Source organism: Oncorhynchus keta, chromosome 34 (assembly GCF_023373465.1).
Source record: "Oncorhynchus keta strain PuntledgeMale-10-30-2019 chromosome 34, Oket_V2, whole genome shotgun sequence".
Classification (NCBI taxonomy): domain Eukaryota; kingdom Metazoa; phylum Chordata; class Actinopteri; order Salmoniformes; family Salmonidae; genus Oncorhynchus; species Oncorhynchus keta.
Window position 1 is genome coordinate 31,492,936 of NC_068454.1, and position 16,286 is coordinate 31,509,221.

The 16,286-nt window shown below is 44.2% G+C and overlaps 1 protein-coding gene across 2 annotated transcripts in view; it reads right to left on the minus strand.

Moving 5' to 3' along the window:
• LOC118366656 (serine/threonine-protein phosphatase 6 regulatory ankyrin repeat subunit B-like) overlaps positions 1-11,367 on the minus strand; it is a 35,668-nt gene extending 24,301 nt beyond the window's left edge. For both annotated transcript variants that reach the window (XM_052493687.1, XM_052493688.1), the window contains exons 1-5: positions 10,875-11,367; positions 3,269-3,352; positions 1,896-1,974; positions 1,575-1,645; positions 757-957 (exon numbers count right to left, since the gene is read on the minus strand). In XM_052493687.1, coding sequence (XP_052349647.1) covers positions 757-957; positions 1,575-1,645; positions 1,896-1,974; positions 3,269-3,352; positions 10,875-10,901 — 462 coding nt within the window. In that variant the 5' untranslated portion in view covers positions 10,902-11,367. The remainder of the gene's footprint in view (positions 1-756; positions 958-1,574; positions 1,646-1,895; positions 1,975-3,268; positions 3,353-10,874) is intronic.
• Positions 11,368-16,286: the final 4,919 nt, after the last annotated feature.

The window sequence follows — 16,286 nt, forward strand, 5'->3', positions numbered from 1 at the left end:
CAACGAACACAATTGCATTTTATCGATGGCAATTTGAATGCACAGAGAAACCGTGACAAGGTCCCGAGGCCCATTGTCATGCCATTCATCCGCCACCATCATCTCATGTTTCAGCATGATAATGCACGGTCCCAAGTCGTGAGGGTCTGTGCACAATTCCTGGAAGCTCAAAATGTCCCTGTTCTTCCATGGCCTGCAAACTCACCAGACGTCACCCATTGAGCATGTTTGGGATGCTCTGGATCGTGTACGACAGCGTGTCCCAGTTCCCGTCAAAATCCAGCAACTTTGCACGGCCATTGAAGAGGAGTCGGACAACATTCCACAAATCATCAGTCTCATTAACTCTATGTGAAGGAGATGTGTCGCGCTGCATGAGGCAAATGGTGGTCACACCAGATACTGACTGGTTTGCTGATCCACTACCCTACCTTTTTTAAGGTATTTCTGACCAACAGATGCATCGGTATTCCCAGTCATGTCAAATCCCTACAGATTAGGGCCTAATAAATTAATTTCAAATGATTGATTTCCTTATATGAACTGTAACTCTGTAAAATCTTAGAAATTGTTGCATGTTGCATTTATATTTCTGTTCAGTGTACATGGAGTGCCTAGGCCCTAGGTGATAGTCTCACTGGGGGTTGATTTCAGGAAGTGAAATGCATTGGGCCTGAGCCTAACTGTGAGCATTTGTATGGCTGTACATAAGAGATGTAAAAATAAAAAAAGAAATTATCCCCCAGTCTGTAGTACCTCAGTGTGCCCGTTGAGGGCAGCGTGGTGCAGGGCGGTGCGCCCACCGCGGTCCGACACATTGACGCTGCTCAGCAGGGGGATGATGACCTCAGCGCAGCGCATGGCATTGTTGGCCGCGGCAACGTGAAGCGGCGTCTGCCAGTTCTTATCCCGCGCATTCACATCAGCAGAGTGACGGATCAGCACGCGAACGGCCTCCTGTAGACCAGCGTGATAGAACAACATGACGTGTGAGGAGAGATGGTACAATGTGTGTGTTCTGTAAGCAGCATAGAGAGACAAACATGTATACAGGAAATTCAACAACTAGGCATTTAATAAACCTATGCATTCATTTATAGACATAAACCAAGATGCACATATTCATAGTTCATACACAGGCACACACATTAGTGAGTCAGTCGATCCTAAGCTATCCTAGCCATGTTGAACTACCACTTTCACTCCAGGGGACTGACACAAGAGTATTGTGTTGGCTGTGTTGATAAATTGAGACGGCTCTGCTATCGGTCTGGTTCTAGTTTTTATGCTGAATGTGCAGAGAGTGGTGGATGATGGTCAGACTGGTGATGGTAGTCAAGTGTCCTCTCCTCTCCACCACAGATCCTGCTTGGCAGCTTAGGCTTAGTTTAGCATCTTACCACCTGAGTCTCAGCATGGGGCCCTGAGAATGTGTCGCCATGCTGTTTGGCCTGTCACTGTATGTCATGAGAAATGTGTGTGTGTGTGTGTGTGTGTGTCAGGGCCACAGTACACGGAGTAGACCCCATGCAGTGTGGGTGGGTGGGTGTGTGTGTGTGTATCCACCGACTCACCTCACTACGGGATGCCACCGCGCGGTGTAGAGGGGTGAGCCACATGTTGTCTTTGGCGTTGACCCGCGCCCCTAGAGATGGATGGAGACAGAGAGAGATGTAAAGAGAGGCAATCTAGCATTAGCAGGGAGGTAGGGAGGGAAAACGAAAGATCGTGGAGCCACATTCTCCAAACAATGTGATAAAAGATACTTTCTACTCCATACACTGTAACCATATAAATTCAGATTTTTTTGTTGCTACGGCTGTAAAACAGGGGATATTGTGTGAGGGGAGAGGGAGAGCGAGGAGGAGAAAGACAGTGGAACGAAGTTGGTTTACCGGAGAGGATGAGAAGCTCAGTGATCTCAGCATCACCCAGGAAGGCTGCAGCATGGAGCGGGGTACGCTTGTCTGCATCCTGATGAGAGTGGTAGGGAGGGAGATTTATTAGTGTGTACAACATCCAGGAGCACTGGTACAATTTTTTGTTCAGTTTAACCCAACTGAAGTCAGACATTTTAGGCAGAGTTAGGCCAAAGAGCCCAACTCCATCTACAATGGCAAGGGAAACAGTTTCAGAGCCCATGGGTATGACAGTTAGCTTGGAGTGGAGTTCGAGCCTCTTCTGTGCTAGGCTAATTCTAACAGTTAATATAGGCGATGAGCTAAGCTAATGGTACCTGCGCACTGTGTCAAAATATCCATTATCCGAGTGGCCACTGGCCATTTAGCACACAAAACAACCCCTCAAATCCAGCTGGCCCGGCACTCCACTGCCTCTCAAACAAAAAAACACATCTAAAACTGGAATATGGCTAGGTTTCCATCAAATTGGCAACATATTTTCATGCAAATATTCTAAAATACACATAAAAACAATATGTGCATTTTCCCACCAGAGATGTGTTTGCATCAAATTGACTTGTTGCAGATTAAAGGCTGTGTGTGGTGACGGAGCGCACTTAAAATAACTTGTGTGGTTAAATTCCCATGTACCGGATAAAACATAAGAGGTAAATGGGTTTACATCGCATTTTCAACTCCACTGATGGTTTTGTCACAAAACATGTTGCGTTACAGGCTGACTACACCGCTCGTGTCGCAAAATAAATGTAGAAATCTATATTATTCAATTATTGCACCCACACTGCTCGTGTGCCCCAACGAGCATCTGCGTTGCCAAGGGCTAAAATAGAAGTCAATTCTATTTGTGATGCAGATCCCGCTGCAAGTCCTGCCTCTCCCATCTCCTCATTGGTTTATAGAAGCAGGTACCCACGTGCCATCTTGATTGGTGCCTCATTGGTTATACCCACGTGGGTGACTAAAAGACAAGGTCAGTGGTGGCAATGCACCTAATTTATGTAGTACCTAGTTTACTTCAATATTAGGATTATTACATCAATATTTGCGAATAAAAGCATTTCCACCGCCATTTCTCAACATAAATTAATTTGACAGAAACAAAAAGATCACACCTCATTTAGCATATTTTGTTTTGTCGACATTTGGAAAGTTTACCATCAGGCCGGTCTTGACATTTTTTATCCGACATGTATTTTAAATCGCATAAAAAGGTAGGCAACCTGGTTACTGACAGCGTTCTCATTGTAGAGCCTCTGATAGCAGCCAACCGCCCATAGAAGACTAAATAACCGGACAGTATCCGTGCTCCGGAGCATGGAAGTACGGTGAATGTCTAGTGGTCTTACCAGAGCGTTGATGTCTTCCGATTTGTAGATAAGCATGCGTATCTCCTCAGGGTCTCCATTGAAGATGGCCTGAACCAGCGGAGGCTGAGTTGAAGGGAGAAAGAAGAAGGGGTCAGACTGAAGTCATTCACTAATCCTCCTCTATAGATCCTTGGTCATTCACCGATCCTACTTATCCTAATAATAGAACAGTAGAGGAAACCTGCACTGCCCTCGTATCACATTCAAACATCAACACACGTGGATACATGTCCAAAACACAAGCAGGGCCAATGCAAGTCTCCCCAAATACTGACCAGGTCTTTCTCCAATACGTGTCAAAACAGTGACCCTACAATAAATCTCAAGATATCAGATTTATCAGCTGTGAGTGTAAACAAGGGAAGAGGGGAGTGATCCTTCCCATGGTATGGAATTAGAGCACTGCCAACCTCAAATCAAATTGTATTGCCACATACACATAAACTCAGCAAAAAAATTAACTCTCACTGTCAACTGCGTTTATTTTCAGCAAACTTAACATGTGTAAATATTTGTAGGAATATAACAAGATTCAACAACTGAGACATAAACTGAACAAGTTCCACAGGCATGTCACTAACAGAAATTGAATAATGTGTCCCTGAACAAAGGGGGGGGGGGGTCAAAATCAAAAGTAATGGCCAGTATATGATGTGGCCACCAGGTGCATTAAGTACTGCAGTGCATCTCGTCCTCATGGACTGCACCAGATTTGCCCGTTCTTGCTGTGAGACGTTACCCCACTCTTCCACCAAGGCACCTGCAAGTTCCCGGACATTTCTGGGGGGGAATGGCCCTAGCCCTCATCCTCCGATCCAACAGGTCCCAGACGTGCTCAATGGGATTGAGATCCGGGCTCTTCGCTGGCCATGGCAGTACACTGACATTCCTGTCTTGCAAGAAATCACGCACAGAACGAGCAGTATGGCTGGTGGCATTGTTATGCTGAAGGGTCATGTCAGGATGAGCCTGCAGGAAGGGTACCACATGAGGGAGGAGGATGTCTTCCCTGTAATGCACAGCGTTCAGATTGCCTGCAATGACAACAAGCGCAGTCCGATGATGCTGTGACACACCGCCCCAGATCATGACGGAGCCTCCACCTCAAAGTTTATTTAGCAGATGTTATAACGGATGTAGCGAAATGCTTGTAAATGAGCTGCTGCTCATTTACAAGCATTTCGCTACATCGCTACCAGCCATACTGCTCGTTCTGTGCATGATTTCTTGCAAGACAGGAATGTCAGTGTACTGCCATGGCCAGCGAAGAGCCCGGATCTCAATCCCATTGAGCACGTCTGGGACCTGTTGGATCGGAGTGACGCTTCAATCTGTTTTTAAAAAGCTGGAGAATTGAGTGAGACTCACTATAGGCCTACATTTTTTATTTTTACCTTTATTTAACCAGGCAAGTCAGTTAAGAACAAATTCTTATTTTCAATGACGGCCTAGGAACAGTGGGTTAACTGCCTGTTCAGGGGAAGAACGACAGATTTGTACCTTGTCAGCTCGGGGATTTGAACTTGCAACCTTCCGGTTACTAGTCCAACGCTCTAACCACTAGGCTACCCTGCCGCCCCGGTATAGGCCTAGTGGTGTAGTTAAGACTGTGGTGGGTTTTACAAGACAACTGTATGTAGTTATTTACAAAGAGGGATATAAAAGGCCTCAAACTCAACAAGAGAACAGTACAGCAGCATGTAGAGGCCATTATCTTAGTCTAGTGAATGAGGTCACAGTGCCTCCTGCCTCTCTCTCCCCAACCTAAATGAATGTCCCAGACATCGCCGGCATGCAGACACAAATTATCAGAGTGTCAATCAATACTTGGCCTTAGATCAGCATGCTCAGTCAGCTTTCTGAGTAACACAGTGGAAAGGGCTAACGGACTGGCCAAAGCATGATGGGGACTGGTCACGGCATGTGGCCACGACATGATGGGGACTGGCCACGGCATGATGGGGACTGGCCACGGCATGATGGGGACTGGCCACGGCATGATGGGGACTGGCCACGGCATGATGGGGACTGGCCACGGCATGATGGGGACTGGCTACGGCATGATGGGGACTGGCTATGTTCTAATACTTGTAGGCTGTAGAATAGATTAATTCCTTACAAATCCTTCCTTCAAGGAAGGCCCCAAAATGTTGAGATACCCCTACCTACCCCTCCCCTTTGAAAGTCAATAGTCACTGATCTGACCAGGTTTGATTGGTGAAAGCAAAGTAATATAAACTCTGCCTTTCTTTTATCCAAGAACACACAGATATGCGATTACCCTCAAGGAAGGGAGGAAAGGAGGGCACCCAGTTTTTAAAGTATCCCAACAGGACCTTCCTAGCTCTAAGTCTTTGTGACAGACAAGGGGAGCCATGGTTCAGAGGGCGAGACAGACTGGTTCCATATTGATGCTGTTTCTGGGTGCTGCAGAGCAGGCCCTCGTCATGTGATGATGACTGAGCGGGAAATTGTTTCCACAGCCTGTTAGTTACATACAACATAAAGGTTCATGAAGAGAGACAGGAAGATGATTGAGTTGGAGCCCTGACTGACTGTGCCCTATGTACTACAGTCAGACCAGACCAAGTTGCTGCATCTTGACTTGCTGTCCCTCCTCCACCTCGCCGCCTGACTTCCTGTTAAACTCTGTCACCTTCTCAGAATCGACACGCAGAGAGGAAGCCTCACTAACTCTGCATTTTCAGTTCCGCTTCTAGACCACACACACCCACACTAGCCTACTGATCCTATAATCTGCAAGGACCTGCACAGAAAATGTGTAGGCCTATATGAAACAGCAGGTAGAGAGACAGAGGCGGGCAGGCCACAGCATAATACTCTACAGCCTCCCCACATCCCAGCTTTCCCATGGTGATCTAAACAACCACAGGGGCCACTCTGCCAGAGGAGTGTTTTATTGGAATGGGCCTCTCCTCCTTATGAATTGATTTGGAACATTTTCCTGCCTTTTCTCACACCCCCACACCCATAATTCATTTCACTCTACTAAGACAGGAAATGCAACTAATAGCAGGATCTGTGTGGCCATGTGGGCGACACAAGTCCTTAAAGAGAATAGTTAGGCTAGATATGGTTCACAATCACACAAGAAGTTGAGGCAAAGAAGAGCTGTGCCTTTAAAACAGAGATGAGAGAGCACTTGGCAGCATGTTGCCTTATGTTTTGCTGTCTCTTTCAAGTACTCACACACTCACACAAACAGCTGGCATCACCTACTGGTCACAAAGCTGGTGTCTGTCACTTTTTGTAATTGCACTGGGGATTTGGGGGACAGTGCTACCAAGCGCTGGGGAGAGGGGAGGTCCTGGCTGAAAGCAAGCAGCCGTCCTGAATGAGGACATTCCCCAAACCACCACCCCTCCAGGCAAACCAAAAGCCTCTAACACTGAGCCCATTGTTGCCACGGCACAGCACACTACCCTCAACCTCCTCCCTCCTCCCTGACTCCAAGGGCCAACAAATGTTCTCAAAACTACCCCTTTGTCCAATAGGAGAGTGGCATCTTCCTTGTCTACATTTAGAACAGCCGTAGAGCCAGCCTCTTAAATCAACTAGTCCTATCTCAAAGAGTCCCAATGGAATCAAGAGCGGTCCCCGGCATTTGACAAAACAAATGGATGTTTCCCCTTCAATCGCTCTCCATCTCTCTCTCTATGTTGACCTCATCCTACACAAACTTCCTGCATCTGATAAAAACTTTGTTTTCATTCTTTAATCTGCAAACAACACACATGCAATCTGGTTCGTCCATGCATGACCACACTGACACACACAAAGCACTTTCTGGGATTGTTCTTCCAGAACATAAGAATGGTGAATAATCAGAGCCGCATTGTAATTGGTGCCCAAGGGTACAGAACAGATCTGAATCTCGACTCACACAGCACAGCTCCAAAATGAAAAGCTGCCGATGCCGATGATGTCCCACTAAAAATGAATTGCAGAATTAAAACCATGCTGCGCGCGACAGTGTTTCCCTCTCCTTCCCTCACTGTTGGCAGTGTCACAGAAAGAGAGGGGAAAGATAAGTCTGTGTGTGCGTGCGTCTGTCTATGACAGTAAACGCACATATATGGGTTGTGTAGGCGTTTCTCCTGTTAAGGAGATATTTCTATCTCAACACGGGAAGCCCAGCAGCATTCAAAACAAGAGGGAAAAAACAAGACAATATCTCATGAGCACCCACACATAGATCCCCCACACACACACACACACACACACACACACACACAGATGAACAACCCATGGGATCAAGGAAGAAAAAAATTAAAAGGGGAGGGGGATGATAAGACCCAATAACGTCCTGTCCCTTTCCTTTAACACAGAAGAGGGATTACCCTGGACACAACACTCACTGGACAGTACACACACACAGCCGACAGAGCCATATGCTTGTATAGTCTCTCTGCAAACATACACATCCGTTGGGTGGTTCCATATGATTTCAAACACTTTTGGACTGCACCCCCTTTTGTTTTGAACAAAACCTTACATACATGTTTGTCCATCATAGAAGTGGTCAGAAAGTGATATTTTGGACCTGAATACTAGAACAATCAGGAGATAGAAGTGCTCAAAGTTGACTCATTATGCATACGGGCAATTCCATGTTAACAGAACTACACTGAGGGTCCACATTATCACTTTAGAATGTATACTAAACAAAAACCATTGATTTCAAAGTTTCACAAACCATAGAACTCAATGCAAAATTACTACTTTTAACAATTTAATTTTTTTTACAGAAACACATTCATAGGAAGAACTACGCAGATACAAAGTTCGGTAACAGAATACAACTGAGGGAGCCTTTACTGTAATTCTGTTACCAAACTTTGCATCTGCACAGTTTAAGTAAAACATGTTTTACTGTGTAAATTGTTCAAAGTGGTCATTGAGCATAGTAGTATGGTTTGTTAAAGGCCCAGTACAGTCAAACACATGATTTCCTGTGTTGTATACAGTGGGGCAAAAAAGTATTTCGTCAGCCACCAATTGTGCAAGTTCTCCCACTTAAAAAGATGAGTGAGGCCTGTAATTTTCATCATAGGTACACTTCAACTATGACAGACAAAATGAGAAGAAATAAAATCCAGAAAATCACATTGTAGGATTTTTAATTAATTTATTTGCAAATTATGGTGGAAAATAAGTCTTTGGTCACCTACAAACAAGCAAGATTTCTGGCTCTCACAGAGCTGTAACTTCTTCTTTAAGAGGCTCCTCTGTCCTCCACTCGTTACCTGTATTAATGGCACCTGTTTGAACTTGTTATCAGTATAAAAGACACCTGTCCACAACCTCAAACAGTCACACTCCAAACTCCACTATGGCCAAGACCAAAGAGCTGTCAAAGGACACCAGAAACAAAATTGTAGACCTGCACCAGGCTGGGAAGACTGAATCTGCAATAGGTAAGCAGCTTGGTTTGAAGAAATCAACTGTGGGAGCAATTATTAGGAAATGGAAGACATACAAGACCCCTGATAATCTCCCTCGATCTGGGGCTCCACGCAAGATCTCACCCCGTGGGGTCAACATAATCACAAGAACGGTGAGCAAAAATCCCAGAACCACACGGGGGGACCTAGTGAATCACCTGCAGAGAGCTGGGACCAAAGTAACAAAGCCTACCATCAGTAACACACTACGCCGCCAGGGACTCAAATCCTGCAGTGCCAGACGTGTCCCCCTGCTTAAGCCAGTACATGTCCAGGCCCTTCTGAAGTTTGCTAGAGAGCTTTTGGATGATCCAGAAGAAGATGTCATATGGTCAGATGAAACCAAAATATAACTTTTTGGTAAAAACTCAACTTGTCGTGTTTGGAGGACAAAGAATTCTGAGTTGCATCCAAAGAACACCATACCTACTGTGAAGCATGGGGGTGGAAACATCATGCTTTGGGGCTGTTTTTCTGCAAAGGGACCAGGACGACTGATCCGTGTAAAGGAAAGAATGAATGGGGCCATGTATCGTGAGATTTTGAGTGAAAACCTCCTTCCATCAGCAAGGGCATTGAAGATGAAACGTGGTTGGGTTTTTCAGCATGACAATGATCCCAAACACACCGCCCGTGCAACAAAGGAGTGGCTTCGTAAGAAGCATTTCAAGGTTGTGGAGTGGCCTAGCCAGTCTCCAGATCTCAACCCCATAGAAAATCTTTGGAGGGAGTTGAAAGTCCGTGTTGCCCAGCAACAGCCCCAAAACATCACTGCTCTAGAGGAGATCTGCATGGAAGAATGGGCCAAAATACCAGCAACAGTGTGTGAAAACCTTGTGAAGACTTACAGAAAACGTTTGACCTCTGTCATATGATGAAAATTACAGGCCTCTCTCATCTTTTTAAGTGGGAGATCTTGCACAATTGGTGGCTGACTAAATACTTTTTTGCCCCACTGTATATACACACTGAGGTTAGAATAATACTGTGAAAATTATAACACCCTTTTAGTGTAAGAGCTGGTTGAAAAGTTTTGGTGGGATGGAGTTATGGCCTTCCATGGTGACATCACCATGCAGTAAATTAGTTAAAAGACCAATAAGAAAGAGGATTCCAAACCTCCCCACTCAGACCACATTCTAAATTCTTGTTTGAGAAATTACCCTTTGCTAAGAAGCTTTTTTTTTTAAACCATTTTAATTTAAAACAATCACTGTAAGGTACTTCATTGTTACCCCAAAATTATTTGATTTGAGATTTTTTTTTTTTATATTTAAAAAAAAAGAGCATTAGACCTTTAAACTTTGAAATCAGTGTTTTTTTGTTTGACCTCTGTAGATGCTGTCATTATTATCCCTTTGACCCTGTCACTCAGCACCTCTAGAACCAAAACAGACCCTTACATGGTGAACAACCAATCAAATATGCCAGTGGTGCCAGAAACATTGCATTGTGGCCAATGGCTGTAAAAATTATTGTATATGCTCCCATGGTGAAGTTTGAAGTGACAGAAGTAGGCAATTTTTCTCAACATCCTACCCTTCTTGCTGAATATAATTTAGGAGGAAGAAAGAAATGGGGAACTTGATTAGGCAAGCCCAAAATGCGGAACACTGTCTTTTGAAAAAGAATGGAGAGTTAAAAGTAGCCATAAAGAGAGTCTACTTGAGATAACTTTAAATATCATAAACAGTGGCAGACAGCAACATTGTCATTAGAGACGATTAAGGAATTCACAGCTGAATTCCGATGGCGGGTGATACAACCAGGGTACATATTCTTAAACAGAAGAGCAAGCAGGAAGTCAACCCGAATCCGTTGTCCTAATTTTAAAAAGGTGAGCGGAACAAAGAACTAAAGAAATACTACAAATGCATCTATAAAATGCTATAACACACCGCTCGCTCGCGTAGCGGACCACATCTGTTCCTTATAGGCACCAGAAAATCCATTTCCTCTCGCTTGCATGCAATGCATTAAGAATAATTTCCCAAATACGTTCCCAAAAACATTCTGCTTGCCCAGGACTTACTTGGGCATTTATTTAGAGAGTAACCACAGTGGTAATGCTTATAGATCATCTATGAAATAATAATAAATAGTCGAATTGGCATAGCTACCTGCTCGACGAGTTTAAGAACAGCCATAATAATCTCGGTCAGCTTGGTCCGCACATCAACACACTCCTTCAAACATCAGATCATGTAATTGTCTTGGAACAATATTTCTGTTCGAAAAAATACGTTTTTTCCTTTATCGCTCTTGTTTGATGCAGCAGTCAGGGAAGTAAATAATGTTAGTTTTCTCATGCAACGCAGATCCTCGGTCAGGGCCCGGGCTGTATCACCGCCCCATGGCCAGCTCCACTGGCGCTATCTGCGGCGAAGGTGAGTCGAGGCAACCGCCGCCACAGTGAGCAGAAGAAGGAAAATCTTATCCGACTAATGTAAACAATCTGCATTTACTGCTTCTGCACTGGGGACTTTCTCTCTAAATCGCCATACACTCCCTCTCTCTCACTTTGCAGCTCCGGAAATATTCCTATGTACTGTATGTAAAACGGGTGAACAGAGATTGCACACAGGAAGTTCCAGCCTCTCGCTCTCTCCTCCACTCAGATGCAGAATTTGAGGAGAGTCATCGCGGATTGTCAGCAGCAACGCTCGGTAGATCTCTCCCTCTGCTCCCCTCCAGCGGCTAAAATAGGAAAAACAACTATTCTGAGTTATGGCAGATTGTTTGTTTTTTTATTGTTTTTTATATTGAACCTTTATTTCACTAGGCAAGTCAGTTAAGAACAAATTCTTATTTTACAATGACAACCTACCCCGGCCAAACCCTCCCCTAACACGGACAGGGCTGTGCCAGTTGTGCACCTCCCGATCACGGCCGTTTGTGATTCAGCCCACGACCGAACCAGGGTCTGTAGTGATGCCTCTAGCATAGATGCAGTGCCTTAAACCGCTGCGCCACTAGGGAGCCTAAAATTGTCAATTGCTTTGGTAATGTTCAGTGGCCTACAGCTAGCTACACTACAGGTGAATTACCAAGAAAGAGTTACTTGGATCACCACGCTCTAGCGACTCCTTGTGGCGGGCCGGATGCCTGCAGGCTGACTTCAGTCTTCAGTTGAACAGTGTTTCCTCCGACACTTTGGTGCGGCTGGTTTCCGGGTGAAGCAAGCAGGTGTTAAGAAGTGCGGTTTGGTGGGTCATGTTTCGGAGGACGCATGAATCGACCTTTGCCTCTCTGGAGCCCGTTGGGGAGGTGCAACGATGAGACAAGATCATAATCACAAAATAGGGGAGAAAAAGGGAGGTAAAATGTACAAAATAAAATAAATTAAAAAGGGGTTATTCGAAAAACCCTTTAAAAGGGTTCTTCTAAGAACTTATAGGGCTTCCCCCACAATTTCAATTTGAAGAACCCCTAAAGGATACTCCAGGAACCTTTTATTTTTAAAGTGTAAGACCTCTATACCAGGCGGTGTCAGAGGAAGAGCCAACAAATGTTAAAAAAGACTCCAGCCACCCAAGCCACAGACTGTTCTCTTTGCTACCGCACGGCAAGCAGTACCAATGCACCAAGTCTGGAGCCAGCAGGACCCTGAAAAGCTTCAACCCCCAAGCCATAAGACTTCTAAACAAGACTGCTAAATACTGTAATCAAATGGCTACCCGGACTACCTGCACTGACCCTATGCACACTCACTGGACTCTATATATACACACACACACACTTGCAAAAGTATTCACCCCCCTTGGCATTTTTCCTACTTTGTTGTCTTACAACCTGTAATTAAAATAGTTTTTTTGGTGGGTTTATATCATTTGATTTAACAACATGCCTACCACTTTGAAGATGCAAAATATGTTTTATTGTGAAACAAACAATAAGACAAAAAAGCTGAAAACTTGAGCGTGCATAACTATTCACCCCCTCCCAAAGTCAATATTTTGTAGAGCCACCTTTTGTAGCAATTACAGCTGCAAGTCTCTTGGGGTATGTCTCTATAAGCTTAGCACATTTATCCACTGGAATGTTTGCCCATTCATCAATGCAAACCTTCTCCAGCTCCTTCAAGCTGGATGGGTTCCGCTGGTGCACTGCAATCTTTAAGTCATACCACAGATTCTCAATTGGATTTAGGTCTGGGCTTTGACTAGGCCATTCCCAAGACATTTAAATGTTTCCCCCTTAATCCACTCGAGTGTTGCTTTAGCAGTATGCTTAGGGCCATTGTCCTGCTGGAAGGTGAACCTCCGTCCCAGTCTCAAATCTCTTGAAGACTGAAACAGGTTTCCCTCAAGAATTTCCCTGTATTTAGCACCATCCAGGATTTCTTCAATTCTGACCAGTTTCCCAGTCCCTGCCGATGAAAAACATCCCCACAGCATGATGCTGCCACCACGTTTCACTGTGTGGATGATATTCTCGGGGTGATGAGAGGTGTTGGATTTGCGCCAGACATAGCGTTTTCCTTGATGACCAAAAAGTAAAATGTTAGTCTCATCTGACCAGAGTACATTCTTCCATATGTTTGGTGAGTCTCCCACATGCCTTTTGGCAAACACCAAAAGTGTTTGCTTTTTTCTGGCCACTCTTCCGTAAAGCCCAGCTCTGTGGAGTGTACGGCTTAAAGTGGTCCTATGGACAGATACTCCAATCTCCACTGTGGAGCTTTGCAGCTCCTTCAGGGTTATCTTTGGTTTCATTGTTGCCTCTCTGATCAATGCCCTCCTTGCATGGTCTGAGTTTTGGTGGGCGGCCCTCTCTTGGCAGGTTTGTTGTGGTGCCATATTCTTTCCATTTTTTAATAATGGATTTAATGGTGCTCCGTGGGATGTTCAAAGTTAGATTTTTTTATAACCCAACCCTGATCTGTACTTCTCCACAACTTTGTCCCTGACCGGTTTGGAGAGCTCCTTGGTCTTCATGGTGTCGCTTGCTATCACGCCCGTCGTATGAATAATTGGACCAAGGCGCAGCGTGAGTAGAGATCCACATTTTAATCATACTAAAACAACAAAGCTATAACGATCGTGAAATACGTAGCGCACATTAGGCACTCACACACAAAACATTATCCCACATCGCAGGTGGGGAAAAAAGGACACACTAAGTATGATCACCAATTAGAGGTAACGATTATCAGCTGCGTCCAATTGGGAACCATACACACACACCAACATAGAAATACAATACCTAGAAACCCCCCTAGTCACACCCTGACCTATTACACCATAGGGCTCTCACCCCGAGGGCTCTCTATGGTCAGGGCGTGACACTTGCTTGGTGATGCCTCTTGCTTAATGGTGTTGCAGACTCTGCGGCCTTTCAGAACAGGTATATATACTGAGATCATGTGACAGATCATATGACACTTAGATTGCACAAAGGTGGACTTTATTTAGCTAATTATGTGACTTCTGAAGGTAATTCATTGCACCAGATCTTATTTAGGGGCTTCATAGCAAAGGGGTGAATACATTTCACGTCACCAATTTGGACTATTTTGTGTATGTCCATTACATGAAATACAAATACATTTAAATTACAGGTTGTAATGCAAAAAATAGGAAAAACACAAAGGGGGATGAAATCTTTTGCAATGCACTGTACACACACACTTTCACACGTACCACATACTACTGGCTACTGTCTATTATCTATTCTGTTGTCTAGTCACTGTATCTCAACCTATATGTACACTGAACAAAAATATAAACGAGCTGAAATAAAAGAGGCCCAAAATTATCCATACGCAGAAAAAGCTTATTGTCTACATCCCTGTTAGTGAGCATTTATCCTTTGCCAAGATAATCTATCCACCTTGCAGGTGTGGCATATCAAGAAGCTGATTAAACAGTATGATCATTGCACAGATGCACCTTGTGCTGGGGATAATAAAAGGCCACTCTAAAATGTGCAGTTTTATCATACAACACAATGCCACAGATGTCTCGTGTTTTGAGGTAGCGTGCAATTAGCATGCCGACTGCAGGAATGTCCACCAAGCCTGTAGCCAAAAACTGAATATTAATTTCTCTGCCATAAGCCGCATCCAACGTCGTTTTAGAGCATTTGGGAGTGCATCCAACCGCAGACAGCGTGTATGGAGTCGTGTGGGCGAGCGGCTTGCTGATGTCAACATTGTGAACAGAGTGTCCCATGTTGGCAGTGGGGTTATGGTATGGGCAGTCATAAGCTATGGACAACGAACACAATTGCATTTTATCGATGGCAATTTGAATGCACAGAGAAACCGTGACGAGATCCCGTGAAACCGTGATGAGATTGTCGTGCCATTCATCCGCCGCCATCACCTCATGTTTCAGCATGATAATGCATGGCCCCATGTCACAAGGATCTGTACACAATTCCTGGAAGCTGGAAATGTCCCAGTTCTTCCATGGCATGCATACTCACAGACGTGTCACCGATTGAGCATGTTTGGGATGCTCTGGATCGACGTGTATGACAGCGTGTTCCAGGTCCCGCCAATATCGAGAAACGTTGCACAGCCATTGAAGAGGACAACATTCCATAGTCCACAATCAATAGCCTGATCAATTCTATGCAAAGGTGTCGCGCTGCATGAGGCAAATGGTGGTCAGACCAGATACTGGCTGGTTTTCTGATCTAGAGCCCTACATTTTTTTTAAGGTATCTGTGACCAACAGATGCATATCTGTATTCCCAGTCTTTTGAAATCCATAGATTTAGGGCCTAATGCATTTATTTCAATTCACTAATTTCCTTATGAACTGTAACTCAGTAAAATCTTTGTAATTGTTGCATGTTGCATTCATATTTTTGTTCAGTATACAATACATAGTTACCTCAATTACCTCGTACACCTGCACATTGACTCGGTACTGGTACTCCCTGCATATAGCCATGTTATTTTTACTAGTTATTTTTATTTGTTGTTCACTATATTTATTCCTCATGTCAATATTTATATTTTTTATCTTTAAATCTGCATTGTTGAAAATGGATCCATAAGTAAGCATTTCACTGTTAGTCTACACCTGTTTTCTACAAAGCATGTGACAAATACAATTAGATTTAATATGATTTTTTTTAACAAACAGGTTTATTTCTCATCATCAATCTGAAATGCTCTCGTCCTTATGCCTTAGTCTCTGTGTACAGTATCAACAGAGATGTTTACTGTTGCCTATCTCTCTCTCAACACACACACACCACCTTTTGTGCAGTCAGCGGGTAGGATACTGCATGTGTTCAGGAAGATGCATTCCTGAGTCTATTGTGTTTTGGAGACCAAACAGGAAATGTCTCAGTCATTACTATACCTAGTTCTGGATTGTTAGAGAGAATCAAATAACTCTTTATATAGTTACACGAGAATGGACATTTGGCACAGAACAATGGAGCACAAATGTAGCTTGTCCACTACAGTCACCCCACTCTTCCTTCGTACATCTTCCTAATTTATGGTGCCATATCAAGTCGGATTCTCGAAAGCGAGCACGATTCACATTACTGATACACACTATTACTACTCA